This window comes from Amphibalanus amphitrite, unplaced genomic scaffold, assembly GCF_019059575.1.
Source record: "Amphibalanus amphitrite isolate SeventyFive unplaced genomic scaffold, NRLGWU_Aamphi_draft 000094F_arrow, whole genome shotgun sequence".
Classification (NCBI taxonomy): domain Eukaryota; kingdom Metazoa; phylum Arthropoda; class Thecostraca; order Balanomorpha; family Balanidae; genus Amphibalanus; species Amphibalanus amphitrite.
In genome coordinates, this window is record NW_024881590.1 from 1,047,041 (window position 1) to 1,074,019 (window position 26,979).

General features: G+C 50.1%; 2 protein-coding genes across 7 annotated transcripts; one reads left to right on the forward strand and one right to left on the reverse strand.

The window, feature by feature from the left end:
* The first annotated feature begins 9,928 nt into the window (after positions 1-9,928).
* On the forward strand, positions 9,929-17,007 carry LOC122380288 (actin-related protein 10-like). Of its 6 annotated transcripts, none has more exons than XM_043363331.1 (9): positions 9,929-9,989; positions 11,854-11,946; positions 12,566-12,712; positions 12,957-13,065; positions 13,914-14,089; positions 14,410-14,518; positions 14,820-15,023; positions 15,553-15,754; positions 16,039-17,007. In XM_043363331.1, the coding sequence occupies exons 2-9, from the start codon at positions 11,864-11,866 to the stop codon at positions 16,164-16,166; spliced, it is 1,158 nt and encodes a 385-aa protein (XP_043219266.1). In that variant the 5' UTR covers positions 9,929-9,989; positions 11,854-11,863; the 3' UTR covers positions 16,167-17,007. The 6 variants fall into 6 exon arrangements, with proteins under 6 accessions (XP_043219266.1, XP_043219265.1, XP_043219267.1 ...); XM_043363330.1 differs by having other exon boundaries at positions 9,933-10,010; XM_043363332.1 differs by having other exon boundaries at positions 9,951-10,010; positions 11,858-11,946.
* Positions 17,008-25,492: 8,485 nt separating this feature from the next.
* LOC122380295 (carbonic anhydrase-like) lies at positions 25,493-26,759 on the reverse strand. The gene has a single exon (XM_043363342.1). The coding sequence runs from the start codon at positions 26,757-26,759 to the stop codon at positions 25,662-25,664; it is 1,098 nt and encodes a 365-aa protein (XP_043219277.1). The 3' UTR covers positions 25,493-25,661.
* Positions 26,760-26,979: the final 220 nt, after the last annotated feature.

The following is a 26,979-nucleotide window of genomic DNA, read 5'->3' on the forward strand; positions in this document are numbered from 1 at the left end:
ACGCTCCGCAGTCGGCAGCCCGAACCCCGGCGGAGGGTGGCCGCCGCGGTCACCGGACGGCGGGGTCCCAGACTCCCGGCTGGAGGATAGGGCGGGACGGAAGGGATAGGAGGGACTGGGGGAAGAATAGCCATCTGAATAGCCAACAAGAGGGATTGCCATCCCTCCATGCCCTCCTAGGGCAGAGGACAGCCACTTTTATCGGGAGGCGGGCGCCTGATCTCAGCAGAGGTCAGCGCGGTCACGGTCGGATACGGTCACTGCGCGCTCTGACCCCGGTCAGGGAAGGGGTGTCATTCACACCAGCCAAGCTTCCCGTCAGAGCCGTACCAATACGTATCCTGACTAGTAAAAATATATGCAAGGGGGGCTGAGGGATCAGGTGTCCCAGCTAGTGCCCGGATAGGTTTAGGTAGATGTAGGTAAACACCCAACGGGGCTTTGCAGGAAAAGTCTAAAAAAAAATTTCAGCTCAATATCAATGATTTCCACGCTTTATTCTTTGACTCATTTCCGCGTCGATATATCGACGGTCTCGCTCGTCGATATTGAGCTATCGACGAACGAGATCGCACCTGACCCAAGGCCATATAAGTTCTTGACCGACCTGACTTCAAGTGACCTCCGGTCTTTGCACTCCCCTGATGTTAATTTTCCTCACTAGTGTCAACTCATGTAGGTATAAGTGTTTGTGAGTGTGGGAAATGTATTATTTGACTTCACCTGTAAATGGGTGCATAACCCGTCGGTGATAAAATGAATACAATACAGTACAGTAGGTCTATTAAAAAAGTCCCCCGCACCAGTGGGCGCTGCATTCGCTGAGCCGAACCCCCGTCTGCCCGTCCCATATCGCGCCGGGCTCAGGTCAGGTAGGGTCAGCGGGACCGCTCGGTCCGGCCCGCGGGCGGTGGACGGGCGGCCGGTAACGCTTTCCGCCAGCCAGCCGTAGAATCCAACAAACGGGACGGCCACCACTCAGCGCAGCGAAACCGGTGTTAAAGAATGGCAGTGGATGTTCATGGCCACAATGATTATGAGATAGTCATTGTTAGCCCGTGCCCCACAGGAATGCCTAGACTCGCACGCCCTGTTGGAGGGGAAATGGGGATTGAGCATCATTCTTATAACTCAGCTTTGGGCATTTAAGTGGTATTCGAAGTAGCGTCAAAAGTAGCAAAAAGCAGAAAAAAATACTTCAGCCAATTTTAGATCGGGTCAGAGCAAAAGATCATGTCACCAGAGGTCATCGATGGAAAAATTTTGCTTGGACAGGGTGCGTTGCGCGCACCGGTGCATTGGGTTTCCAATTTCCATGGAAACATCAACAGACTCGGAAGCTCGTAACGCTAGCGTGGAGCCGAATTCATATCAACCGCCGCAACAATGCATGGCAGCGCAGCGCAGCGTGCTGCAGCGCGGGGCCGTGAAACATCGCCCAGGGCTATCCATGTGTCAGGGCAATCCAACCCACGTTATGGGCTCGGCCCCAGCGGAGCATGAGGCCCAGAACTCCCGCCCAGGCCCCCTGTCTCCCCAATTCCTGTCATCCTTCCCACTCTGAAATCGACCGAAAGAGCCTAACCTAACGCAACAAGCAGCTCGTTTACCGCTATGTCTGAATAATATTGTCAGATTTAATTAAGGTCAACGGCTTAACACGTAAATAACAGCAACTGCCGTCTGCCACCATCGGTATTATGAGAAAACCAATCGCTTTTCCACAAACACTAAAAGTTTTAAGCTAAACTTGCATGAAATTAATTTTACCAGCCTCGTGTTCCTCTTATCAAAACGCTTCGAATGAATCAAAAGTTGATCTTTAAAGGTCATTTGAAGAATTTGGCCTATGTTCAAAGACATGACCTGACCAGAAATGGTCATGATGCATAGCAGGATATTAGATCCGTATCGTGGAACTTTACACACTTTAGATGATTTCATAACTTAAGCATGTCTATCAAAATATTTATTACATGGCTCATGTGTAAGCTGGGTGTGTGATCATGCTTACGAGTATGTTGAACGCAACTGATAATGTTCAGTTGGCCACAATTTCTATATTAAATTAATCCTCCCGGATTTCATATTTCTCAAGGTGTATTAATGACACCTTGACGATGTCGAGAAAAAAACGCTTAGGAGATTTAACAGCCTGAGATACATTCAGTATAAGGAAGGGTCAAGTCTAGGGTTACTTTTACAGGAAAAGTCGAGAGGGGGAATTAAGTTCGGGGCAAGGGCGGATCCAGGGGCATCTGAAAGGGGGGCCCAATGCCATTAGGTTTTTGTTAGGATGGCACCTGCAGAACCTTACCTACCCCCCAAATCCTACTCTCCCCGGATTCTGGCCACTTTATATTGTTAGGTTGCCAAAAAAAATAGCTTAAAAATATACGTAGGTAGCCTTGGCGGTAAGGGGCGGGGGAGGTCCCTACTTGACTGCGCCCTTGCAAATGTCAATCAGTAGTATCAACCTATTACCCTGGCCAAACATCAATTAGCGCCTTTCTAAATACAGAGAGGTTAACACGTGACTATTTTTGCTAGGCCAAGACCGATTGAAGGACCCTGGTTCGAAGGAAGACCCCTGATTCGCAGCGTGTTATGCGTGTTAATGTTAGAGGTCATGACCCCCGTCCCCCGCCAGTTTCTATACGCCGACGCCTGTAGCCAGCGGTGTAACTTTCTATATGTATGGGGGTGCAGGTGCACCCCCATCCCCTGAAAGTGCACCCCCATCACGTCAAAGTGCACCCCCATAGGCTAAGCGGCACCCCACACGCCGCCCGACACCGATAAGCTCTTGATCAAATGGCGAGGGTGATTTCCCGGCTACATTCCGTCTCGCGACCGGCGTCGTGCTGCTTGCGGGCTTGGGAAGCGTCCAGTCGTATCGTTCCCTAAAAATGGATGAAAGGGGCACCCCGGCAAAAACGGGACTTTCTCAGAAAAAGTGGAGCGCCCGAGGCAGAAGTGGGGCACCTCCAGGCTCCAACGTAGGTTGGGATCGTCAAGCATAAGACTGGCGCCCCAGCGGAGGAGAGGCGCCCCCAGTAGGAATGAGGCACCTCAAGCAGAACTTGCGGTTCGCCCAGTAGAATAGCGCCCTCAGTAGAACACGGGCGACCCCAGCAGAAAGGGGCGCCTCACCAGAAGAAGGGCGCCCCAGCGGAAGAAGGGCGCCCCACCAGAAGTGAGAAGAGAGATGTCTCCAGCAGAAAAGGAGCGCCCTCAGCACAAGAAGGGCTCCCCAGCAGAAAGGGGGCGCCCCAGCAGGAGAGGGATGCTTCCAGAAGAAGAGAGGCACTCCAATAACAATGGGGCACCTCAAGCAAAAGTTGGGCTCGTCCAGCAGTAGTGGGGCGCCCCTAGCAGAAGAGGAGTGCCCCCAGCATAGGGCCGCCCCAGCAGAAAGGGGCGCCCTACCAGGAGAGGGATGCCTACAGAAGAGAGGCGCCTCAATACAAAAGGGGCACCTGGAGCAAAAGTTGGGTTCGTCCAGCAGCAGTGGGGCCGGGGCGCCCCCAGCAGAGGTGGGGCGCCCCCAGCGGCCCCGGCGGAAGTGTGGCGTCCCAGCAGAACAGGGGCTCCCCAGCAAAAGAGCAATGCCCCCAACAGACCTACCCGAGCACCTTCAGCAGAAGTTGGGCTCGCCCGGCAGAAGAGGGACGCCTCTAGCAAAAATAGAGCATATCAGGGAAGGGAAATGTCAGACTCCAGTAGAAAAGTGAGACCCCAGCAGAGGAGGAGCGCCCATCAGAAGTAAGTCCCGCCTAGCAGAAGCGGGGTGACCTCAGCAGGAGAAAGGCGACCCCAGCAGTAGAAAGGCGCCCAATAAAGAAGGTGATTCCAGCAAAAGTTGGTGTCGCCAGTCGCCGAGCATATAAGGGCACCCCGATTCTATAAAAGGGTGGAATAAAAAAGTAAAATGCAATTTCGTTATAAATTCAATTGATTGATTGATATTCGTCCGAATGAATTTAATGTCATTTCGTAATACCCAACTTAATGCCATTGGACTGTAACATTGGGATGTTTAGTGTTCATACAATTAAAATTGTACATGCAAATATATTCATTTTATTTCAAAAGTTATTGTAAGTTGTACCTACAAGCAGAAACCTCGACTTCCGTTTATCGGTGCGCCGGTTAGAGGGCCTTGGGTTAATATAAATGAACTTCAATCCCATTTGCAACATCAGTCTGAGTTGAAACTAAACCGGAGGAACACAAAATGGTGATCACTCTCAAGTCTGAATTTCGAAATATACCAACAAAGCATTTTACCGAAATCGAGAGACAAGGGCGCACACAAAAGGAGGGGGGGGGTACACGGGCCCGTGCCCCCCCCCCCCCATTCGAAAGGGGGGCCATCTCAAATGGTTCTCAAATGGGCCTCTACTCTTAAGACCGCCGAAGACTGTCTAAAATGAGCTAAAAAGACGATTAAAAAGACCAGGATGAGGAAAGCCCATCTCGGGCCCCGGCAGGCCCAAATGAGGCCATACAATGTCCAGCGCAATCAAGGGGAAGGTGATAGATGTAAAATTTCAATAACCTTCAAAAGGTCCCAAAGGGCCTTCAACTGGCGTCAAAGGGCCCTCAAAATGCCTTAAAGGGCCCTCAGAAGGCCTAGAGGGCCCTCAGATGGCGTCAAAGGGCCCTCAAAAGGCCTGAAAGAGCCCTCAGCCGACAGCAAACGGCCCTCAGAAGGTCTTAAAAGGCGCCAATGGGCCCAGTGCCGGCGTCAAACGCCTCCAAAGGTGGCAAAGGGCCCTTAGCTGGCGTCAGAGGGCCCCCAGCTGGTGTCAGAGGGCCCTCAACTGGCGTCAGAGGGCCCTAAGCTAGCGTCAAATGGCCCATCCGAAGACCTCAAAGGGCCCTCAGCTGGGGTCATAGGGCCCTCAGAAGGCCTTGAAGGGCGTCAAAGGACCATGAGATGGCGCCAAACGGCCCTCCAAAGGCCTCAAAGGGCCCTTAACTGGCGTCAGAGGGCCCCCAGCTGGTGTCAGAGGGCTCTCAAATGACGTCGAACGGTCCTCAGCTGGTGTCAAACGGCCCTCAGAGGGCCTCAAAGGGCCCTCGGCTGGCGTCAAAGGGTCCTTAAAAGGCCTCAAAGGGCCCTCAACTGACGTCAAACGGCCCTCCGAAGGCCTCAAAGGGCCCATAGTTGGTGTCAGAGGGCCCCATGCAGGTGTCAGAGGGCCCTCAGCTGACATCAAATGGCCCTCAGCTGGCGTCAAATGGCGCTCAGAAGGACTCAAGGGGCCATCAGCTAGGTCCAAAGTGCCCTCAGCTGACGTCAAACGGCCCTCAGCGGGCTCAGAAGGCCTCAAAGGACCCTCGGATCTTCGGGCCCTTGAGGGCTTCTTCGTTGTGACAGTGCTGCTTTGTCGGTGAGGTGCGCGGTCGCCGTGGGTCCCTCGCTCGCCGCCGGGACAGCGAAAGGTGGGTGATCGGGGCCGCCGTCGGCCGTACGTGCCCTGGTATGGGCTTCCTGAATATCTGTTACGACTGGTACCTTAGGAAAGTGGGCATGCCGCCTGAAAATCGTGTCTTTGTAATTTGTGGTATAAAAGTGAGAAAAGTTAAATCTCTGGTCTGTGATCTCGCTACGAATCATTGTAATGATTTTTCATGTCTATGTGGCTGAATAGATATGCGAATTGACAAAGGGGGTGCTGCCCCGCTCATACACATCCGGGCTTACCCGTGACTATAGCCTCCGCTTCTAGCTAGCCAGTAGCCCGGGTCGGTCGGCCGGCTGGCAGTAAGGCGCTACCCGGACTGATTTTTGAGGGCCTTGCATCCACGCTTATTAATAGAATATTTTACGTGATTGTTAAGATGGTGATAACTAATCACTGAATCGTATTTGAATGAAACATGCTGCGTAAACAAAAATAGAACATTCAATGCTTTGAAAATTGAACAGGTACTGAAGTGATTGTTTTAATCATGTATCGACAAAAGCCAAGTTTCAAGTCAACTGAAATAGAATGGCGTCGGGGAATTTTTCGGCTGGGGCCTGGGGCCCTTCGTCATGGGGGAGGGGGGCAGTTTGAAGGTCGTGCCCCCCCCCCCGTTCAAAAATCCTGTGTGCGCGCCTATTGAGAGATATGCACCATTTATGCTCCTTGGAAAGCGCCCCTATCCTCATTGAATGTCGCCCCCATCACCAAGTGCACCGCCATCTCAAAATCAAAAGTTACACCCCTGCCTGTAGCGATATGTCAGTGATTGCGAAGAGACGGAAGAGACAAGACAAGAGACGGTCCCACCGACCATCCGATCGGTATCGGGTCAAATCTGTAGTTCCCGCTGCACTGAACGTAAAATGGTTGGATGGAACCTCAAATTGAAAATTATCTAATATAAGCGCCAGCAACGTTGATTGATGACTAGAGTCTGATCAACGATGATTATAGAATCTGAGTAGCGAATTGATTGAAAATGGGCTCAAAAATAAATTTGAAAGGGGGAAATTCCCCTTCCTCCCTAGCTGTTCACGCACAATTTGAAAGGGGGAGCGGAATTTTCGAAGGGGGGAAATTCCCCTTTTCCCCCCCTTTAAAAGTTACCCGGGGTCAAGGGTGCTAGATTCCTTCCGTCCTCGGCTCGCTATCCTCAGGAAAAACCAATCCGCATCGCCCCTAGTCTTCATGCTTCCCTCTCTGGACTGGAGGTCACCCTGCACCAGCCAACCTGTAGTTGATGTCGGTTCCATTCCAGGACAAATAATCCTCTTCGGGTGACCGTTGGGGAGACGGCTGGACCGCCCCGACAGGGCAATCGTCCCACGGGAACAGTCACGCTTCCGCAGATCACTGTCGCTGGCTCGCACAACCAAATTACTACACCAGAGCATAATTATGTCATAGAGCTCTGCAAGGGCCTTCTCAGACCGAAAAAAGATGGCTCCCAACAAAACAAACAATTTTATCATTCAGTATTGCATCTCATCAGGCACCACATGTTTTCAGAGTGTTTATTATGCGTTCCGTCCAAAAAAAGCGCAGTTCAACCTTCTCCCATTGACTTCAGCGATCTCAAAATTGACCCGACCTTTCTGTCAGCAATGTCAAACTTGCAAAAAAAAAACTTTCAAATACATATACTGTTGCCCATTGAAATCGCTGAAGGTTCTAAAGCGGTCGGTTAGTCGATGTATTTAGATATGATGAGCACAGGAACTTTCCTTGAGGTAAGGTCATTTAACGTGACCTGGTGCTATGACCTTGAATGACTTGACATGGGCGGGAAAAATGGGTCATTTGAAATCTTAAAATGTTAGATTTTAACAATAATTGCAAACACTATCCCGGCCAAATAGTGAGTGAGAAGGGAGCGATTCCCCAACCCCATGTTTAGCTCCTATAATTGAGCTAACTGCTAGAGCCTCGCGGAAAAAAACGAGCGCTTGCGTCGTTACGTGACGCAGCGACTGTTACCCCATTTTAAAATATCAGTGACCTCTTAGGGCAGGTCAAGGGCCCCAAGGCATTGGATCGGTTTTTGGTGAATAACTTCGCCAAAAAAATGGTCGCATTATCGTCATTTCGATACAATCGTGTTTTCTGTTCTCAGACGCGTCGATTTATATGTTTTTGGCTTAGGTGAAGCAATTTAGGATGTTTAGGTCAATGTCATGTTAGGGCAACACAGGTCACGAAGCTGTTGAAAGGAGGACATGTTGCATAACATTTGATTCGGCAAGTCTTGCGGAGTCCATTGATGGCTGTCCCGACTGGCTAGCTCATTTTGATCGGGAGTTATTGACGAAGCACTCCTATTGACGAGCACTCCGTCACGCAAGGTGAACAATGCAAATGCAAAAGTGAAGCATTAAACCTTGCCAAGAATGTATGAAGTCACGATTTCATGTGCTTGAGGTATAGTTTTTAGGCCATTTCCGACGCCAAATTAACAGTTTCCATATTTTTCCATTATGCTTATAAGACACTAAGTGCGTTACGGATTTGCATCATTTTATAACCGACAACCGTGCAGTCTGCAAAGGTTTACTTAACCCTCGCTCGTAAACGGCGATCTGCCACCTTCGCCCATGCAGGGGGGGGGGGGGTTGGTGCGACCCCCCCTTGGCGTTTGAAAACGGAGCGTCGTAGAGCTTAGCGGAAAAGACCAACGGATTGCTCTCGCCGAGATCTCGCGATTGGTGGTATATTTTTTGGTCCTAGGTCAACATTTGACCTACTTTTGACCGGTCAAAGGTCAAATTTTCGGAAAAATAGACTTTTTTCAACTTTCCGCGGCGATTGCGGCAAAACGGTGGGAGATATCGACTTGAAACCTTCACTATCGTGTTCCTTGATCAATTCTCTATCGTTTGGTATGTATTTCGTTTCCCTAGCTCTAAAAATGGCGCGTTGGGAGCGCCGGAAGTCGGCAAGGTCACAGTCGGCGGCAGAAATTCGAAAAATCAAAATTTAAATTTTTGAAATCTGATTGTATTTTTGGATTTGGAAGGTCCATTTGCTCCCTATAGAAGCTAATATTGCTGCATATTCCCATTGAGGTGACAAGAATTAGCAAAATAGTGGTTCGGGCGCTTTTCAAATATAGTACCGGACGCTGTTCCTCTTGTGACGTCATAGCTCCGTGACCTGACCTGACCCGGTCAAGTTTCTTATACCATATGATAGCCAATACTTGCCCCAACATGCATGGGAAGTTTCATCACGATCCATCAACCGATCTCCGTACCACCGGCAGGAAACCTCGGGCGTTGGCACTCAGTTTGTGAAAATCCGGCCGGAGGCTGTTCCCTTTGTGACGTCATAACTCCGTGACCTGACATGACCCGGTCAAATTTTTTATCAAAAGATGCGCAAGTTTGCCCCATAAGGTACCCAAATTTGGCGGCGCTGCGCGCCGCCGTTTTTGCACTGTTTCCGAAAAACCTCAGGGGGGGGGGGGTTGCACCAACCCCCCCCCCCTACATGGGCGAGGGTTAAGACGTCATAGTTAAGTGACCTGACATGAAAACGTGGTTGATTTCAAATGATCCGGCTTGAATCAAATGTAAGGCATATGAAATGTCAGCCTTCTATCATCAGTGTGCTTTGAGCTACCGCAAAAAATACATGGTGGCGGCATCCATCCCCTTTTCTCGGCCGGCGAGGGTTAAACCTCGCTTAGAATTATTGCAGATAATGATGCGACCGAAAACAAAGCATTTATCTGTGTCTAGAACGGCCGCTGACTTGTTGGACAAGATCCCCAATCTTAATTTGCTAGATGGGAATAAAATACTCGGCATGTGATACATATATACCCCAAGATTTGCCCTCCCGCTAAGTCAATTCTAATCATCACTGTCGCTTTTTTATCCGAGACGATGTCACCGCTAAACGGGTTGTTTTGTTTGCTTACTTGCGTTGAATGGTCATTACGGATTATTGAAGGATTATGATATAATAGGAATGGGGCAAGGGAGGATATGCACTGCAGTGCAGGTGTTTAATTTAGATCACAAAGGCATCATTTCCGGCATCGTGCAGAGTCACTATCTTCCCCTCCTCTGCACTGCGGCATCTCTGCGCCCCACACACGGCGTCCTCACTCCACGGCCGGCCGCCGCCAACTGACCCACTCGCCGGGCGCCGCGACCTGACCCGTGTCACTGCCGCGGCCTGCGCAATAGAGTCGGGGCTGTAATCCGGGGGTTCGGCCGGCCGGCCGCCTCTGGAGCGGGGGACTTTTTTAGTAGACCTACTGTACAATACAATAGGTCAATGTGTCAACTACATTGAGTTCAAAGTTCTTAGTTATATTTTCTTATTCAGATTGAAAGGAAAATTGACTTTTGTAAAGGCCAAGTAAAGGCATTTTTAGTTGACGTCATTTGTAAAAGGGTTGTTCATGGCTGTTCTTTATACTTACTTCTTTGAATTTTGTTATCCTTGATTACCTGTTTTGCTACAATTGTGGACTGTGGCAAGACTGTGGTGCCGTGGTTGCGAAAAGTGTGGTGCCTGCTGTGAAATGTATGTGTGGTTTTTTAATTGATTGGTGCATTTTTTGAAGTAGTGGGTTTACTCCACTAGTGATTATTGCAACTATTTTGGGACATGGACCTCAATCTATCGTTATCGTTGGGTACATAGGGCCTTGGCTTGTATCGTTCGTTGTCTTCTTGGTCCTAATATACAGGGAAACTACGAGGCGAATATCCAAAAATTGATTGGTCAATAAATGGACTTTTGATGACCATATATGGACATAAATGCAGCCCCCGCTACTAAGGGTGAAAAACGGTATAACAAGCCGGTACTTGCGGTATCGCGTCCACTTAATCGGAGAGAAAAGGCTTCCATTTTTCACTAGGAATTAGCGTGATTTGATAAATTTGGCCAATTGACTTGAAAATGACGATAAGAAAACGGCTGTTTTGCAGGTTCTGGGTGTCATAATCGGCTGGCCATTCAATAAATGGATTGGTATTTTGAAAGAAATTTTTTAAAAGATAATTTAATTACAATAAACAAAGATATTTAATTTTAAAATAATAACTTAACCACAATTACAAAAACCATAAACAAAATAATAAAAATAAGGATATTTTTAAACCACGGTACTTCATACATTTTTTGGTGCATCTGTTTCACTCTGCCATATTTGCCAATCACTGTTTGACCTTGCGTTGCAGAGCTGCCAGTTAATTATGCACCGAGTGAGTGTAGGCTTTGTGTGGTTAAAAAACATTATTATGCCTTATTTGTTCATTTGAAATTTGAATGCTAGGATTCATTGAAAAGATGAAGTCTGATTTTATGACCATATATGGTCATTGCCCCGCCCACTCCAGCCGTTGATTGGCTAATCCAATTTTTGTTTGGCTCCTTTTAGTTTCCCCAACTGAATATGAATGAAAATGTTTGATTCATTTCATGACTTTTCAAATGTAATGTGACTTGTGTGCTTTTTCAGTAAATCCTGGGCATTTTTTCATATTTTTTTTTTCTGACACATTCTCTGTTACTGGGCTAGGAATTTATCAACATTTCACTTGGCAAGCCTCTAATTTTCTCTAACAACCAGCAAAAACAGAGCTCTTTGAAAATTATCACTGGCCTGCCTTATACCTGACACAATTTGTTACTGAAAACCAGGGATGCGGAGCCGTGGAAATTTCAGACGGCCCCGGCTCCGGCTCCGGAGAAAAAGATCGGCTCCGGCTCCGGCTCCGGGTGAAATGTCATGGCGGCTCCGGCTCCGGCTCCGGCTCCGAGTAAAATGATCCGGCTCCGGCGGCTCCGGCTCCGGCTTCTACTCAGTACATCCACTATGCGATCAATTAAATACGGGTTGAAGAAAAAAGGCGATGGGATTGGTACACGTTGCTTCTGTATTTGTATAACAAGGCTATTTTGAATACCACATTGTTTTACGCCTTGTATTGTCAAACCGAACTAGGTAAATAATTGTTTCCTCGTAAGAAAAGGAGCCGGAGTCGCCCCCTTTTTTGACGGCTCCGGCTCCGGCTCCGGCTCCGGGTTATATTGTTTCACGGCTCCGGCTCCGGCTCCGGCTCCGAGCAAAATATGCCGGCTCCAGCGGCTCCGGCTCCGGCTCCGGCTCCGGCTCCGCATCCCTGCTGAAAACATATGAATTATGATAAGGACACATCAATATCATACTTAATTCCTCTGGAATAAAATGAATACATCTATTTCTCATTTTAGATATTCTCACTATTGATTTAAGTTGAAAATGGACCATGGACCATATATACTACAATCACCTTGTTTAGCTAAACATGCTTCATTCAATTGTGTCTAGCTAGCTTATATATATATGAAGCGTGAGACACAGTTGTTGTTTCCACAGATAGACCACCATGCCCCTTTACGAGGGCATTGGCTTGATTGGAGAGAAGCAGCTACCACCAGTGTGCCTGGACATTGGCAGTGCTTACACAAAGTGAGTTGTTAACCACCACTGGGGATACACATCCTGGAAAAAAACTTTGGCTATTTTTGGCAGCAATATCCTTATACTATTAATGTGTGTATAATGTTTTTTTCTTCAATAACTGTTTGAAACTCTGCCACTAATGTGAACTAATTTACTAGACTAATAAATGCTTACACACATTCAAACCATTGAGAGGTCATTTGATGTAGATATTATAGGTCAGCTTAACTGTTTGGATAGGTATTCTACCTCAAATCAGCAAATGATTTATGTATGGTCAATTGGTCAATGACATTTGTAAGCGACCAAATGGCACTAACTTCACACATCAATTTTATGTTGGTTAAAGTGACAGCAGGTTAAGCATCTGTTCCTATCACCAATGCTCTTCATTCTTCTATATTGAGAGCCTGTACGCCAGCTTCCACCAATTTCCTGTCTGAGGGATTTATTCCATGCTGAAAAGTCGACCCTAAGCTATATCATTGTTTATTATATTTACACTGATGATTGTCTACTAAGTTTATGAGTGTTGTGACCTGCTTTAGTTTATTTCCTGATAATGCCCAAAATGCTTTCCTGGCTGCCCTCTGCTTGTAGGTATTGACCACCGAGTGTGTTTCAGATGTGGGTTCTGCGGCGAGACAGGCCCACGGGCCATCATCCCCACCCGTGTCAAGCTGGACGGCCAGGAGCGATCCGTGTTCGACTACCGCAACAGGGAGGATCTCGACCGGCTGCTGGTGGCGCTCCTAGAGACCATCTACTTCAGGTGGGGTCGATACACCCTGCTGGGCTGCGCTGGCGGCCCAGAGAGTGTCGAAGTATCCTGGGTATGACGTCACATTTCCTGTGGCTCCCGCAGCTGCCCGGAAGCAAGCGACCGAAGGGAAACTTCCACGTAAACTGCGCGCGTGAGAGTGTCCGTGCGAAAGTGTTAGGCTGAGTGCGCGTCTGGTGACTCCATAGACTAGCCAGTGTTTTATGGTGACCTGACCTGACCGTATTGTTTTCAGGCGACTGCTGGTCAGCCCCAAGGACCGCCCAGTCGTGGTCGCCGAGTCACTGCTCACCCCCACCATCTTCAGAGATGTGCTGGCCAGCGTCCTCTTCAGGCATTATGAGGTGAGAGATGCACCATGAATGGTGGTGGTCACTCAGTCACTGGCGGGGCTGCGGAGTCGGAGTCGTTCGCAGTCGGCTGTTCTTTTCTTACCGGAGTCGGAGTCGGAGTTGGAACTCGCCAAAATCTTACCGACTTCAACTCCGGAGTCGGAGTTAACACTGCGTGGCTCAGTCATGCCCTACAGCCGTTTGCTCGACAATATTCCGCTCGTTGACATTTATAAGTTAGATTTTGTCGAAGCTCAGGTCCTACTCGTGCGTCGGAGTGGGAGTCGGAGTAGGAGTAGGAGAAGGAGTCCCAAAAAAATCAATCGACTCCGTTGCCCTGGTGACGCTGATAATATAATGGAAACAAAAATGTGTTGCTATTTCCTAAACGTGAATGGTTGGTTTGTCCAATTATGTAGTTTCCTAATGCACATTTTTTCCGTTGATCAATGTCACGTTAAGCTTCAAGTTCCTATCAATTATGTGTTTGGTCAAATGAAATGTATGGTAAAGTACCTACTATAAGTTTGATATTGCTACAGACAATTAGCCAAACGCTCTGACAATCACAATTTTGTGACCATCCACACTTGTACAATTACCTTCTCACGTGTTTGCACTTTGTCGTGTTTGCTTTTGACGCCCTCCATATAGCATGTTTGGCTTTAAGAGTCCTTAGCTCTCCCTCCCCTTGCACACCTTCTTGTTTGCTGCTGGCGTCCTCACCCCATTCCCATCTTCACACCCTTGGGTGTTGTGTCTGCTGCCAGCATTCTCACTTCTCCCCCTCCCCCTTCTCACATCCCAGGTGTCTTGTCTGCTGCTAGCGTTCTCACCTCTCACCCTTCTCACATTCCCAGGTATCGTGTTTGCTGCTGGCGCCGTCGCACCTGCTGGCCCTGATGCCGCTCGGCCTTCAGACTGGTCTGGTGCTCGACATTGGTCACGAGGAGGCCGTCTGTATCCCCGTCTATGAGGGAGTGCCCGTGCTGCGAGCGTGGCAGGCGCTACCGCTGGCCGCTCGAGCCGTACACAGGTCAGGGCGGGGTGCTGGAGCGAGCTGCGAACGGTGGAGATCGCTGTGGGCTGGTACATTATCTAGTGCTGTCATTCTATACTGGTTCTGGTGGTGGCTGGTTGACGGCAGTTAACGATGTGAGAGGTGATCTTTTTTAGAATGCGTTGTACAACGATTAAAGACGCATTCGTTAAATGTCATTCGCCAGAGCTGGCTAACTAACTCGTTCTATTGCAGACGGGAAACGTCAAAAACCGATATGTGCTCCATATTCTCTGTCCCAGCCTTGCCCAGTGGCCCCACGTCGTCCCTCACATATGTCTTTCTGTGGTCACCAGGTCGCTGCGGGCCGCTCTGAAGGAACACGGTAGTGTGGTGGACCCCGCCGGACGGTCCGTAGAACAGGTGGTCGACAGCCTCAGCGACGCCGTCGTTGAAGATATCAAGGTAGGTAGACATTAGACAATGTGCCGTACTCTGCTCCCGGTGATGGTGCTTTGCTTACCATCAAGGCGGCTTCGCCATACACTGGTGCCTCCTTGCTGTATTTTTGGTTATAAGCTATTGGTGAGCTTTGGCATTATGTGTTGCATTCTTTTTAGTGCGCACCTCAGGCCACACCTGGTTGCTTGTCCCTCACTTATGCAGCTGTCTTGTGTTACCGTCTCACTAAAATGCTGAGTGCCCCATCCCCCACCATCACTGACACCTCACTTATCACTGACCAGTGTCCCTTTGTGCTCCCCAGGTGCGCGGAGTGCTGGTGGCGCCCTCTGCGCCGTCAGATTCGGCCGGCTCCGAGCCGATACCCGTCCCGCTGCCGTACCCGCTCCCCGGCGGCGTGACACTGACCGTGGCCGGCCGCAGTCGCCTTCTGCCCGCTGAGGTGCTGTTCACGGCAGACGCAGATAATCAGACGCTGGCCACTATGCTGCTGGACGCGCTACTGCAGGTGGGTAGATTTTGGATATCTGTGGGAATGGTTTGATGGCCATTCTGCAGAGTCTGCTGGGAGCGGTGCTGGTTGGATACGGAGAATAGATAAGACCTTTGACTGGTGGAGCATTGCGCTGCCTCTGTTACGCCCTCTTTCGACCGCTCGGTGACCGTAGCGCCGCCCGCCGGGACTGTGAAAGCTGTAGCTCTACCTGACGTGGTGGCGCTGTTAGTATGATGATGATTTGTGAAGGCAATTTGTAAACCTTCGTTTTTCAATAAGCTCATTGAGCACAGCTTTATCAACTTTGCTTACTTAACTCCTGACTATCGTTTCCTTTACCGTCTCCTTATTTCCTCTGTCAGTTTTGGTTACAGTATGCAATACGGTAACAGCTGCTGCCACCTGCAGTGCTCGAAACTAGTCAGTTGATTCATCTGTCTGCCTATTTGGATATAACAAGCTTTCCTTCTAGCCTTTCTATATGACGTTCTATAACTGTCATGTTTGTCTGTCTAACCCTTCCACCCTCTCTACCCCTCAGTGCCCTCTGGACAGCCGCCGTCCGCTGGCCGCCAGTCTGGTGGTTCTCGGAGGTACCGCTCACCTACCCGGAATCAAGGCGCGCCTGCTGTCGGAGGTCCGTCGCCAGGCCGCTCTGCCCCCGTACAGCGAGACACTCCACCTGGATACGTTCAGGATGCACCGGCCGCCGGCCAAAGCCAACTACCTCACCTGGCTCGGAGGTATGTATTGAGGGAGAGATGTGTAAAGCGGTCTGCCTACTCAACGGGCTGAGGGGATGTCAGACTCACGAGTTGAGGCTTTCCGATAAATACTCATTGTCACCGATAGGTCTAGCTCTGCCGTTGGTGTCTTCATACATGTCCTTATCTGTGAAGCATTGCTGTAATATGGGCGTTGAATTCAACGATTTTATATATGTACCCTTAGTGACTGTGACACATTGTGTTACTACGTTCTGCTCCCCCTAGCACCGACTCTAACCGGACACTCCATCCCACCTCAGGCGCCATGTTCGGCGGCACGGACGTGGTGCTGACCCGCTCCCTGACCCGGGAGAAGTACCTGGAACTGGGAGCGCTGCCCGACTGGTGCTCCCTGGCGACGCCCGTGGCAGACTCGCGCGGTGTGTAGCTGCCCGACTGGTGCTCGCTGGCGACGCCCGTGGCAGACTCGCGCGGTGTGTAGCGGCCCGGCCGACTCCCCGCTCGGTCGCCTCTGACGGCCTTCCGTCGCCGCTGTGACTGAGCAGTGCTGAGCTTCCTTGGCTGGTCAGCGGGGATGTTGAACAAGCCTGCTGCCGCTTATCATAACACCCAAAGCTGAGAAGTCTGAGATCCGGTGGGCTGACTGGTGGAGTTTAGAGCTCAGGAGTGCCGTGTGGGTCGGGACGGTGGAGCTGAGCGGGTGTTAGCGGTCTCCCTGCCTCTCCCGGGGGTGCCCACCAGAAGGCTTTAAGTGCTGTTTGGGGGCCGTGTATTTAATGTAATATTTGTAATATTTTCCATGGTATAAACTACTGTGCGGGGTATGTGACTGAGATACCGCGCCAGCGTCCAAGATCTTTCAGTGTCGCTTTGCTCGTTTTCTGTGGGTATTGTTTTAGGAAGATTCTAGATGATAATCCCATGTCTGCATATTTGTTTGATTTTTCAAGCTCTGCTTTACCCATTCTGGGTATCAACTATTTGCTGAGTACTCCTCGTTTCTTTGACCCGATGGTTCAGTGCGTGCATTTCGAACGTTCGGTACACTGCTGGCTGCGTGCATTTGAGACATTCAGAGCGGAACATTGGATGGAAATGATTGGGATTCCTAGAGCTCTCCTTTTGTAAAGTATGCCTCCATTGCGGAACACGGGCGGCGGCGCAGCTTCTGCACTCTGCACTGCTGACATTGTGAATTGGGTCGCTGGAAAACTTTTCCGTGCGATTCAGTGCCTGCTTAAACTGAATACACGTTGACTTACTAATAACATCGTTTTTCTGGTGCCTGACAAACAGAGAGTAATGGAACGAACGAAGAGAATATTCATATGGGAATGCGTCGCCTTATTGAGGACTTGGCCTTGTTCAGCCTTATATTTTGTAGCAACTCCCTAGTGCCGTAGGTATTAATGTTTTCCAAACGCATATACTAGAAACTGAAATGTACTCACAAACCCAGATTCGCAAGAAACAGTCAACTTGGCAAAATGTGTGTTTGTTGCCGACTTTATTACCAGTATAACGCCTTTTGGGGCGACTAACGGAGCGAGCGAGAGGGTGGGCCTTGCACGTGCGAAATTGCAAGGGGGTACCTCCAACTGACTTGTGCACGGCACCCTACTAACCGGTCTCTAGCGACGTGCCAAATTTGAGCGCAATCGGCCCAGCCGTTATCGAGATCTGGAAGCAGCACCCTGCACGTGCGCACGTGCAAAATGGGTCCCGACTGACTTTTGCACGGCACCCTACTAACCGGTCCCTAACTGCGTACCAAATTTGAGCGCAATCGGTAGAGCCGTTCTCGAGATCTGGAAACGACCCCTGCACGTGCGCACGTGCAGCAACACCCCAACTCTGGCACATAGATATGCATTGCCTAGTGGGTGCCTACCTACATGCCAACATTCAGCGCAATCTGCCCAGTAGTTACCGAGATATTGCAACAATTGCAAAACTGACACCTCTTCATTTTGCACGTGGCACGCGCATAAGGGGTCACCTACATGCATCGGGAATAGTCCAATAGGTACTTGGTAGAAGGAATGAAGCTACCCTACAAAAATAACCGCATGTAAATCGGTCAAGTGGTTGCTGAGATATAAGCCTCGCAAAAGCGTCCTCACGGCCGGCCGGCCGCTCATGCTCAATATTTCCGTTGGACTATCCCACCTTTAAGATGGGGTTTGAGTTGAGATAGCCAAGTTTGCGGCGAGGCTCAGAAACCACTATCTATCTAGGTTGCAACCCCCGCGGCCTCTTGGTGTTGAAGAAATTCGTTCCCTTCATTTGAAAATGGGCCTTGTGCAAGGCCCTATCTTTAACATGGAGCGACCGATACTGTGACGTCACCTCGTTTAGTCATTCTGATTTAAATGGGTTTGTTCGTTAAAAAATCGCTTAAAACTTGGTCTGAACTTTGTTGTGGTGCCTACAGAGTAAAAAGAATCAGCTTTATGACAGTAATGTGGCCTGGGGAAGGAGGTAATTTTGGGCTGTGACGTCACATATTTGAAAGTTTGTGTTTGGAATATGGGAAGCCTAACATGTTTAATGAAAAATAAATGCCAGAACCGTGTTCCTGGTCATCCAATCTATAAAGTCGGGCACAATTTAACTGGTTTTAACAACATTTTAGAAGGTGGGATAGTCCCTTTAATCTAACCCTCGCGGGCCCGGGGGGGCGTTTTTCGCCCCCCCCTGGCGAATATTTGCGATAGCTCCCGAACGCTTAGGGATAGGAAAGCGAAACTTTCAGTACCTTCTCTCCCATCAATTTGACATCTTCTGAAGTAAAAAATGTGGACCTAGCCCCCTTGATGACGTCACAAGGTCCATTTTTCTAGACCCCTGCACGACAAACTTCGGCGTCACAGACGCAAACTTCAAATAGCTGCTAAAAATAGAGTTTTAGAGATAAAGACAAATTACGAGCACGGTTGTGTAGCGTTTGACCTAGAGAAAAATAGAAAAATAGTTTTGGTGACCTGAGGTCAGAGGTCAGGTCAACGACCCCGAAATGTGGTTTTAGTTTTTCGCAAATAACTTCGACAAAAATGGTCCTAGAGCTACGGCAGTGGTACACTCGGGGGCAGATTGATGTTCCACCAATCCCAACCCATCGGGCTCCCATGGCTCAGCACTGGCTGCTGCCAGTGCTGCCTGCCCTCAGCACTGCTCAGCACTGCCGGCTAGTGCTAGTGCTCCCAGTGCTGCCACTGGCAGCAGCCGGTGCTGAGCCATGGGAGCCCGATGGGTAGGGAGTGGTGGAACATCAATCTGCCCTCGAGTGTACCATCGCATTCGCCTTGTCAAGCCGCGTCGAATGATATATATTTTGTTCGGAAAAGGTCAAATTTTATGTTGACCTCATGTGACCTCGAATGACCTCTGGTTGACCTTGACACATGAAAGGTCGTTTATGATGGATTTGTATCCGCTGATCACGAATTTGGCATCTATTTTCCTCTCAGCCTTCATTTAGAGCTTCAGGATGGCAAAATTGTCTTATTTATTATAACTAACTTGAATTAGTGAAATAGCCTCTAGCAGGGATACTCTTCTGTAACCTTGACCTTTGAGCAACCTTGTATCGTAAGATGAACCACAAATAGGGAACTGATAAGCCTAAAAACATTTCAAAACATCTTGGAAGTTAGCACGCAAGGTGTGCGAAAAAGTGCCAAGTTTGAGGTCAATTTTGAGCGTGACCTTGACCTTGACCTTTGATTTTGAGCACAGTTTCGGAATCCTCAGATTCTCTTCTTTCGTTTGACACCCAATTTTGCCGGTTTGATGCAGCCTGCCGTCCTCTAGAAGGCTTACTTTGAGATCACTACACATGTACCGGTTTTGGCCTTTGACCTTGACCTCTGACCTTGAAAATTGACCTGAGGTCAAAAATTTTAGATGCTTTAGAATCGTCTCGTAAGGATCTTTCGTTTGGTATCGCTTTTGTTTCCGTAGCTCCCTTATTTACGGAGTTAGACAGGGGGGGGGCGAAAAACGCCCCCCCCCCGGGCTGCGGTGGTTGGGATTACCCCCCGGGCCCGGCCGGGCTAAGGAAAGACTCCGCTCGCTTCGCTCGCTCCGTAATTAGCGCTCCCGACCGTTTATCATAGCACTTTGACACGACATCCTCGTGACCGGCTGACGTTTTTTCACGTTCCATTTCTCAGCTTGGCCTGGCACACCATTGTTATCCTATTGTTTCTGTTCGCTTTGCATTTCCAATGCTTCATCCCAGAACTTCCTTCCGGTTATTATTACATCTCCCTTTCCCTTCACATTTCTGCAGCACTCGCGTCGCCTCAGTCAGGAACCAACTATCTGCCACTAGCTCCGCTTATTGTGCCTCTGCGTTGCCTCAGTAATTGTCAACCATCGCTTCCTAACCTCTCTCTTTCGCTCTCTCTTTTTTTTCTCTCTCTCCCTCTCTCTCTCTCTCTCTCTCTCTCTCTCTCTCTCTCTCTCTCTCTCTCTCCTTGCTGTCCCCACCCTCTGTCCGCCGTTTCTGGGAGATGTGGGCCGCCTGATGAAGAGACCCCACCACGTCTCTAACCCTCCGTAAACTCACCGGAGCGACTCTGTCGTAAAGGTCTGACGACCGACAGGTGTTCGTGCAGGGTACGGCCGACATGTCTGAAAACATGGAGCCAATTAGGTAGGTAGTAGCCGGATGGGTAGTCGGCCCAGGACAGGTTTTTATAAGGGGAACTCAGGGTTGTCAGAGATTTATAAGAAAGCAGAATTTTAAAGACGGTGGGGCGGGCTAAATGATAGTATAGGCATGTCGGTTGCTGCCTATTTTTATTCAAATACGCTCATGAGGTGCGACGACTATTCAATGGCTGTTGACCAGAATATTCGTCGGTACGAATACGGTAAGTGTTCAAAGCGGCACTCGCATGAAAATGACAGGATCTGCCTTCCGTCTCTGATTACTTTTCATTCTAACAATCTGACGCGCTCACGATAATCGCACCTAGCCTCGACATTTGTAGGGGAGAGTGGGGAAAGATGCCCAGGGTTTGACTATATCATATATTATTCGAAAATGACGATCGGAAAGCCAAAACTTGGAGTTTCAACGGAAGCCGACATCATTTTTCTCCAAAAATATCACACTTTCGTGCCTGAAATATGACAACTTTTTTTGCTATTAAGCATTTTCCTAAAGAAGTGAAAGGGGGCATCTTACCCCACAGGATGGGAAAGACGCCCCCTGGCGTTGGGTAAGATGCCCCCTGCACTATAAGTGACATAAATAGGCACGTGAATCGCCTGAACGAATCAGTAGTCCCTTCGAGCCTGCAGTAGACACCAAACGTCATTGTAAGGGCCCTCAAAAGTAGTCGTAAGGGGCTTCAGAGGTCATCGTTAGGGCCATCATAGTCCAGCGTGGCCAAACAAGCCTCCGTGGTGGCGTTCGGAGACCACTGTGGGGCCCTTATAGGTCTTCATGATGCTTGAGGGCCCTCGAGCCCATCGTGGGGACCTCAGATGCCAGCGCGGCCCGTGGAGCCAACGTGGGAGCCCTCAAAGGATGTCGTGAGGGGCCCTGGAACCAATAATGGGGCCCACAGAGGCCGTCGTGAGGGCTCTCAGAGTCAGATGCCGCCCAAAAAGTCGCTGTGTGGGCCGAGAGACCGGCATGGGGAGCACCCGACCGTACCGGACTCTCAATAGTCCCAGATCGGCTTTTGTCTCTCATCACAAGTATGTAATAAATGATTTGACGGGCTGCTTGAAGGACAGCCTACGGATTTAGGGGGGCGTCTTTCCCCATCAGGACATGGGGCATCTTACCCCAAGGTACCGAAGTAACATTAAATCAGCACAATTTGTTAGCCATAAAACTACACCCTGAAACAAACTGTTTGGGACACAGTACACGTATGTTAATGTATCACGACTATAGCAAGGGATGCAAAAATTATGTACCTTCTTTGATATTTACAATGTTTTGACGCCAAAATATTTTTTGAAAGCAGCAAATAAAAAACATGCAATCACCAGCCAGCCGTTGCCCAACTGAGCTTCGCAAATTTTTGTGCAGTTAACAAGGCAGGCTTCCGCTTTACGCTAAGAACATTAATTTCCAGGTTCGATTCTTTGTTTCCCCGCTAGAGGGGGTGGGGCGTCTTTCCCACCCTGGGCATCTTACCCCACTCTCCCCTACCCCCCCCCCCTCCCTATCACCAATCGGTTCTGTCCCTGTTTTGACCCGGCGGGGTCAAAACAGGGAGTTGTCTGCACGGTGCTCCGAAAATTGCCCCGAAACAGACCGCTACCGTACCCTCACCGCACAACCAAACACATGTGAGGAAGCAAAACAAGCAGTCCCGTCGTCGGTAGCCAATGATGGCTCCGTCTCCCCCTCCCTGGACGGAGTAGAGGGCAGGGGCGGGGGGGGGGTAGACGGGTCATGTGGCCGACAGCTGCTCACGGCTGCCGTAAGCCGACACCGTGAGATTGTTTGTCGTGTCATGGAGCGTCGCGGAATCACCGCCGCCGGCCGCAGCGAGCCGTCTGTGGTCGCATATCGAGCAGCCGCGCATACAGCCTGACAGACGGTCTAGAGATGGTCACACACGTTTTTGCACGGCACTTGTGGTGGTCCCGAGAAGGGCGCAACTGTTGTGCTGGTGGGGAAGGGATTGAAGTGACTTATGTATATTAGGGATAAAGAAACGGTTTGTTTGATCCCCTCGTAGTCTCGGGTAGGTATCATACATTTCTCCTTTCTTCACTCTAGTCTCTAAATTTATTACTTTTGGCTCCGAAGACCGTGAATATTCTCAAACAAAACTGCACAGTCTGTGCTGCCTGCTAGTTGGACTGGGCTACGATCCTTTGTTGACAAATTAGTCCGCTCATGTTCGCCCTTTTGTTGACAAATTACCTAGTCCGCTCATGACATCACGAGCGGTGAGTAACGATAGGACTTTGAAATAACTCGGGTGATATAAGCAGGCGCTCACACCATCATCCAATTGCAAAGGCGCTTTCTGATTAATATGTACTCTGTTTGTCTGCATGGTTAAATCACGTGTTCCATGATGTTCATGGCCACCACAGGAGGGTCTGGGTACTGAGAAGTTTGGGACTACCCCCGTACCGACGATGGGTTAGATTCATTTGCTCCCGCCTCCTGGGCCATCCGTTGAGGCAGAACAGTAGCAAATGTCGCCTACAGCTTCTCTATAACAGCGGCATGCTCTTGAGTTACAATCAACGTCCAAGAGACCACAAATTGAGGCAAACTTATGGTTTATCTCAGTTATTAATGCCTACCATTGTCATTCGCAAAAAAAGACGAATTACCGTCTTACTTAGTCCCGTCGTCTAAAAGACGAAGGGACTATCCCACCTTTAACATGGGGTTTGAGTTGAGATAGCCAAGTTTGCGGCGAGGTTCAGAAACCACTATCTATCTAGGTTGTAACCCCCGCGGCCTCTTGGTGTTGAAGAAATTCGTTCCCTTCATTTGAAAATGGGCCTTGTACAAGGCCCTATCTTCAACATGGAGCGACCGTTAGTGTGACATCACCTCGTTTAGTCATTCTGATTTAAATGGGTTTGTTCGTTGAAAAATCGCTTAAAACTTGGTCTGAACTTTGCTGTGGTGCCTACAGAGTAAAAAGAATCAGCTTTATGACAGTAATGTGGCCTGGGGAAGGAGGTAATTTTGGGCTGTGACGTCACATATTTGAAAGTTTGTGTTTGGAATATGGGAAGCCTAAGATGTTTAATGCAAAATAAATGCCAGAACCGTGTTCCTGGTCATCCAATCATCCATCCAGTCATCCAAGTCGGGCACAATTTTACTGGTTTTAACAACATTTTAGAAGGTGGGATAGTCCCTTTAAAGGTGTGAAACGTAATATATTTGTCTTGCAATTTCAGCAAGATAACAATACATCGATTGACCTGATTCCGTCTGTTCGTCTGTCCTTCTGCCTGTTCGTCTGTCCTCCTGTCTATTCGTCTGTCCTCCTTTCCGTACGTCTGTCCTCCTGTCCGTACGTCTGTCCTCCTGTCCGTACGTCTGTCCGTCTGTCCGTCTGTCCGTCTGTCCGTCAATTTGTCTGTTCGCCTGTCTGTATGTCTCAGCTCTTAGTCTCGGTCTGTCCATCTGTGCTCCATGCTTCCACAGAGCCTGAGGTCAGCGCGGCGGGGAGCCCGGAGAGCACGAGGTCATCTGACCCCGTGGCCTGACCTCCCTCGTCGCATTTGTCACCAGCGCAATTATTTCCCCATTGACAACTGGAATCGGCGCGCGCCTTTTGTCACCACTGTGATTTGGCGCGAACAAAAAGTGTCCGCCCGGACAAAGCGGGCGTCGGCGCCAATGCGTTGATAGACGGAGCGGCCGCTGCGCCTGGACGAGCTGCAGAGCGCCGCGTTTTGCTCTCCCGTCTGGTCGTAGCAGTGGTAAAACGCACAATGGCCGTAGGACTTTCACCTGGGCAATTGCTTTAGAGATAACTTTCGCCCTGCTGGGGAATCGGGTGTCTCACTTCCTGTGTTTTGCGCTATTTCCACCTGTTTTTGGCGCAGCTTATTTGATTCTATGCACCTAAGAAAACTTGCATTTAGTGTTCCCTCTCTGTCGCTCCTGTGTCCCGTGCTGCGACCCATTCCAGTTTGGCTGTTGTTGGCCGTACTCACCCATTTTTCGGTTGCGCTCCTCATCCGCCACAACCGTGGGTGAGACGACGTCGGACGAGAGAGGGAGAGGAGTAATAAAAAAAGAGACGGAGGAGACAATGTTGAGGACATTGGTGCCGTTGGGGATGGGGGGGTGGGAGAAGCGCCACTCGCGGCCCGCCTCTGTTGTCACCGTCGTCCCCTCTCACTGACTGACGTCTGTCCTCTCGTCTCCTCCCTCGCCCTCCCCGCCCTCGCCCCCTCCCCACGGACTGCCGCTCCCCAACCCACCCCCGACCCAGCTGGTCTTCACACTCCAGAGGGGCCACTAAACTTTATTAGGGGACCCTAATACCGATTAGTGTTTCCTCTCTGTCGCTACTGTGTCCCGTGCTGCGACCCATTCCAGTTTGGCTGTTGTTGGCCGTACTCACCCATTTTTCGGTTGCGCTCCTCATCCGCCACCAAAAGCCCCAACTGGAATCGACAGGACATGGTAGGAGACTGGCACACTCAGAGTCTCCTCGTTAAGCTGCCAGAAGGACTGGTTCTCGAGAGTAGAGAATGTGCTATTTGAATGCCCGGTGGCCCATCACACAAGGCGCAGTGCTCACCCAGCGAGTGTCACCCTTCGCAACACTAGGGCAGTGTGAAACGACGCCCTTCCAACACCAGGGCAGTGTGAATCGACACCCTTCAACACCAGTGCAGCAGGAACCGACACCCTTCGCAAACACCAAGGAATTGTGTGAATCGACACCCTTCAAACACCAGGGCAGTGTAAATCGATATTCGATACCCTTCAAACACCAGGGCAGTGTGAATCGATACCCTTCGCAACCACCAGGGAATTGTGTGAATCGACACCCTTCAACACCAGGGCAGTGTGAATCGACACCCTTCAAACACCAAGGCAGTATGAATCGACACTCTTCACAAGCACCAGGGCAGTGTGAATCGACGCCCTTTAACACCAGGGCAGTTTGAATTTGCATTTGATGATCAATGCTTACCTGACATTTGACCTAACTAAAAATGACAGAGAGCTTTCTGTGTGGTATCTGACGTCCTTTAGAGCACCACTTCACTAGTATACCGCGCGTGTCGCTATGTCGCTCAAGAACTGAGCTCGAGAGCGCTCCTCACGCATCGATGTCTTGCGATCGAGCCACTGCTCTGTCGTGGGACAATGTTGACATCAGCAGCCGTCGAACTCTTTCCTGTATATGCGATAAACCATTTGGTTGCACAGGAACGCGCCTTTGAACTTCTTTCAATGTCTGGTGAGACAGCGCAGGAAGCGCTGTTTAGTGTAGAGCCGTCGGGAGCTGACAGGCTGCAGGGCTCGGATCGTGCTCTGGCACAGTCGGTGACCGCTGCCGTTCCGCAGGTCACGCAGCAGCTCCAGCTCCCTTTCCAGGATCCTGATCGGCTCCAGCATGACGTACCAGACGACGTTACCCCAGCAGGGGATCACCGCAGTCGGGGAGCCCGTGTAGGCCACGTAGCGGTCCAGCCTCTTCGGCAGCAGCTGCTTCATGTTGGGTGGCGAGGCCACCTGGGAGGAGCTGCCCGCCTCCTTGATCTCGTACAGCGACTGCGCCAGAGGAGCGATACCTCGACCGGCGCTTCCAGAATGCAAGTCGAGGAACACAGCAATGCCCGCCAGGCCGTCAACATTCGCTGCCGCCTCTTCGAGCGAGCCATACTTGATGTTTCTGAAGCCCAGGTGCAGCTCGGCCGGGTAGCGATACCCGTTGATCGTGTGCTCAGAACCATAGGAGTTGTTGGCGCCCCAGTGCATATCAAAGATCTCGAAGACAAACGTCCCCGGCAGCCGACCGCCGCTGATCGTTGTAGGGATGTGGTTGGCCCAGGTGACGGCGCCCATCACTCTGTTGCCCGTGTTTAACAGCTGGATGCTCTGCGGGGTAGAGTCGATGTTCTTGAACCTCAGCACGCTGCGGTCAACCTCCACGTGATTTCCGCAGGGATCGATGTCTATCGGGGACTGACGTGGTCCTTCGTAACCATCGCACGGGTCCAGTATGGTGGATGGATCGGCGCATTGGTCGTCTGTAACCGAATCCCGCACATTCAGTCTAAGCTTCTTCAAAATAGGCTCTTCATCTGCAGACGAAGTCGATTCCGCTTCTCTTTGACTAACAGAATCTGGAGGCTCACCGGATACAAGCGGTTGTTTCTCTGTCGAACGTTCAGTCACGTCTCGGTCGAGATGCTGCTCCTCTGGCGACCTATGTGGCCGTCTGTGTGACGATGGTCTGAATATTTGTGCGGCATTTGTGGGCACCGCTATCAGGGACAGCACCGTAAACAGCGTCAGCAGAACACGACGTCTAGTCAGTGCCATGGCTGCGGCGGAGTGACCCCGCGGGGGTGCAGGCGCGGCTTATATGGGCGCTGGTTTGGGTTGAGCGTGCCTTGTCTGAGGGAGCTGATGTTAGAGGGCGGCCTCTGACCACGCGTCTATCACTGATGGCCCCGGGTCAAGACGCACACGACATGGGCATAAAAACGAGTGTCGTGTCACCGTCCGCTGCATGGGCCGTTAGTCACACCAATGAAGCATA

What these genes read in the sequence shown, in the direction of transcription:
- LOC122380295 (XM_043363342.1), bottom strand. Translation starts at nt 26,759, where the DNA reads ATGGCACTGACTAGACGTCGTGTTCTGCTGACGCTGTTTACGGTGCTG.
- LOC122380288 (XM_043363331.1), top strand. Translation starts at nt 11,864, where the DNA reads ATGCCCCTTTACGAGGGCATTGGCTTGATTGGAGAGAAGCAGCTACCA. An exon ending in ATTGGCAGTGCTTACACAAA is followed by an intron (nt 11,947 to 12,565) that starts GTGAGTTGTTAA and finishes AGTGTGTTTCAG; the next exon opens with ATGTGGGTTCTGCGGCGAGA. An exon ending in TCCTCTTCAGGCATTATGAG is followed by an intron (nt 13,066 to 13,913) that starts GTGAGAGATGCA and finishes TCACATTCCCAG; the next exon opens with GTATCGTGTTTGCTGCTGGC.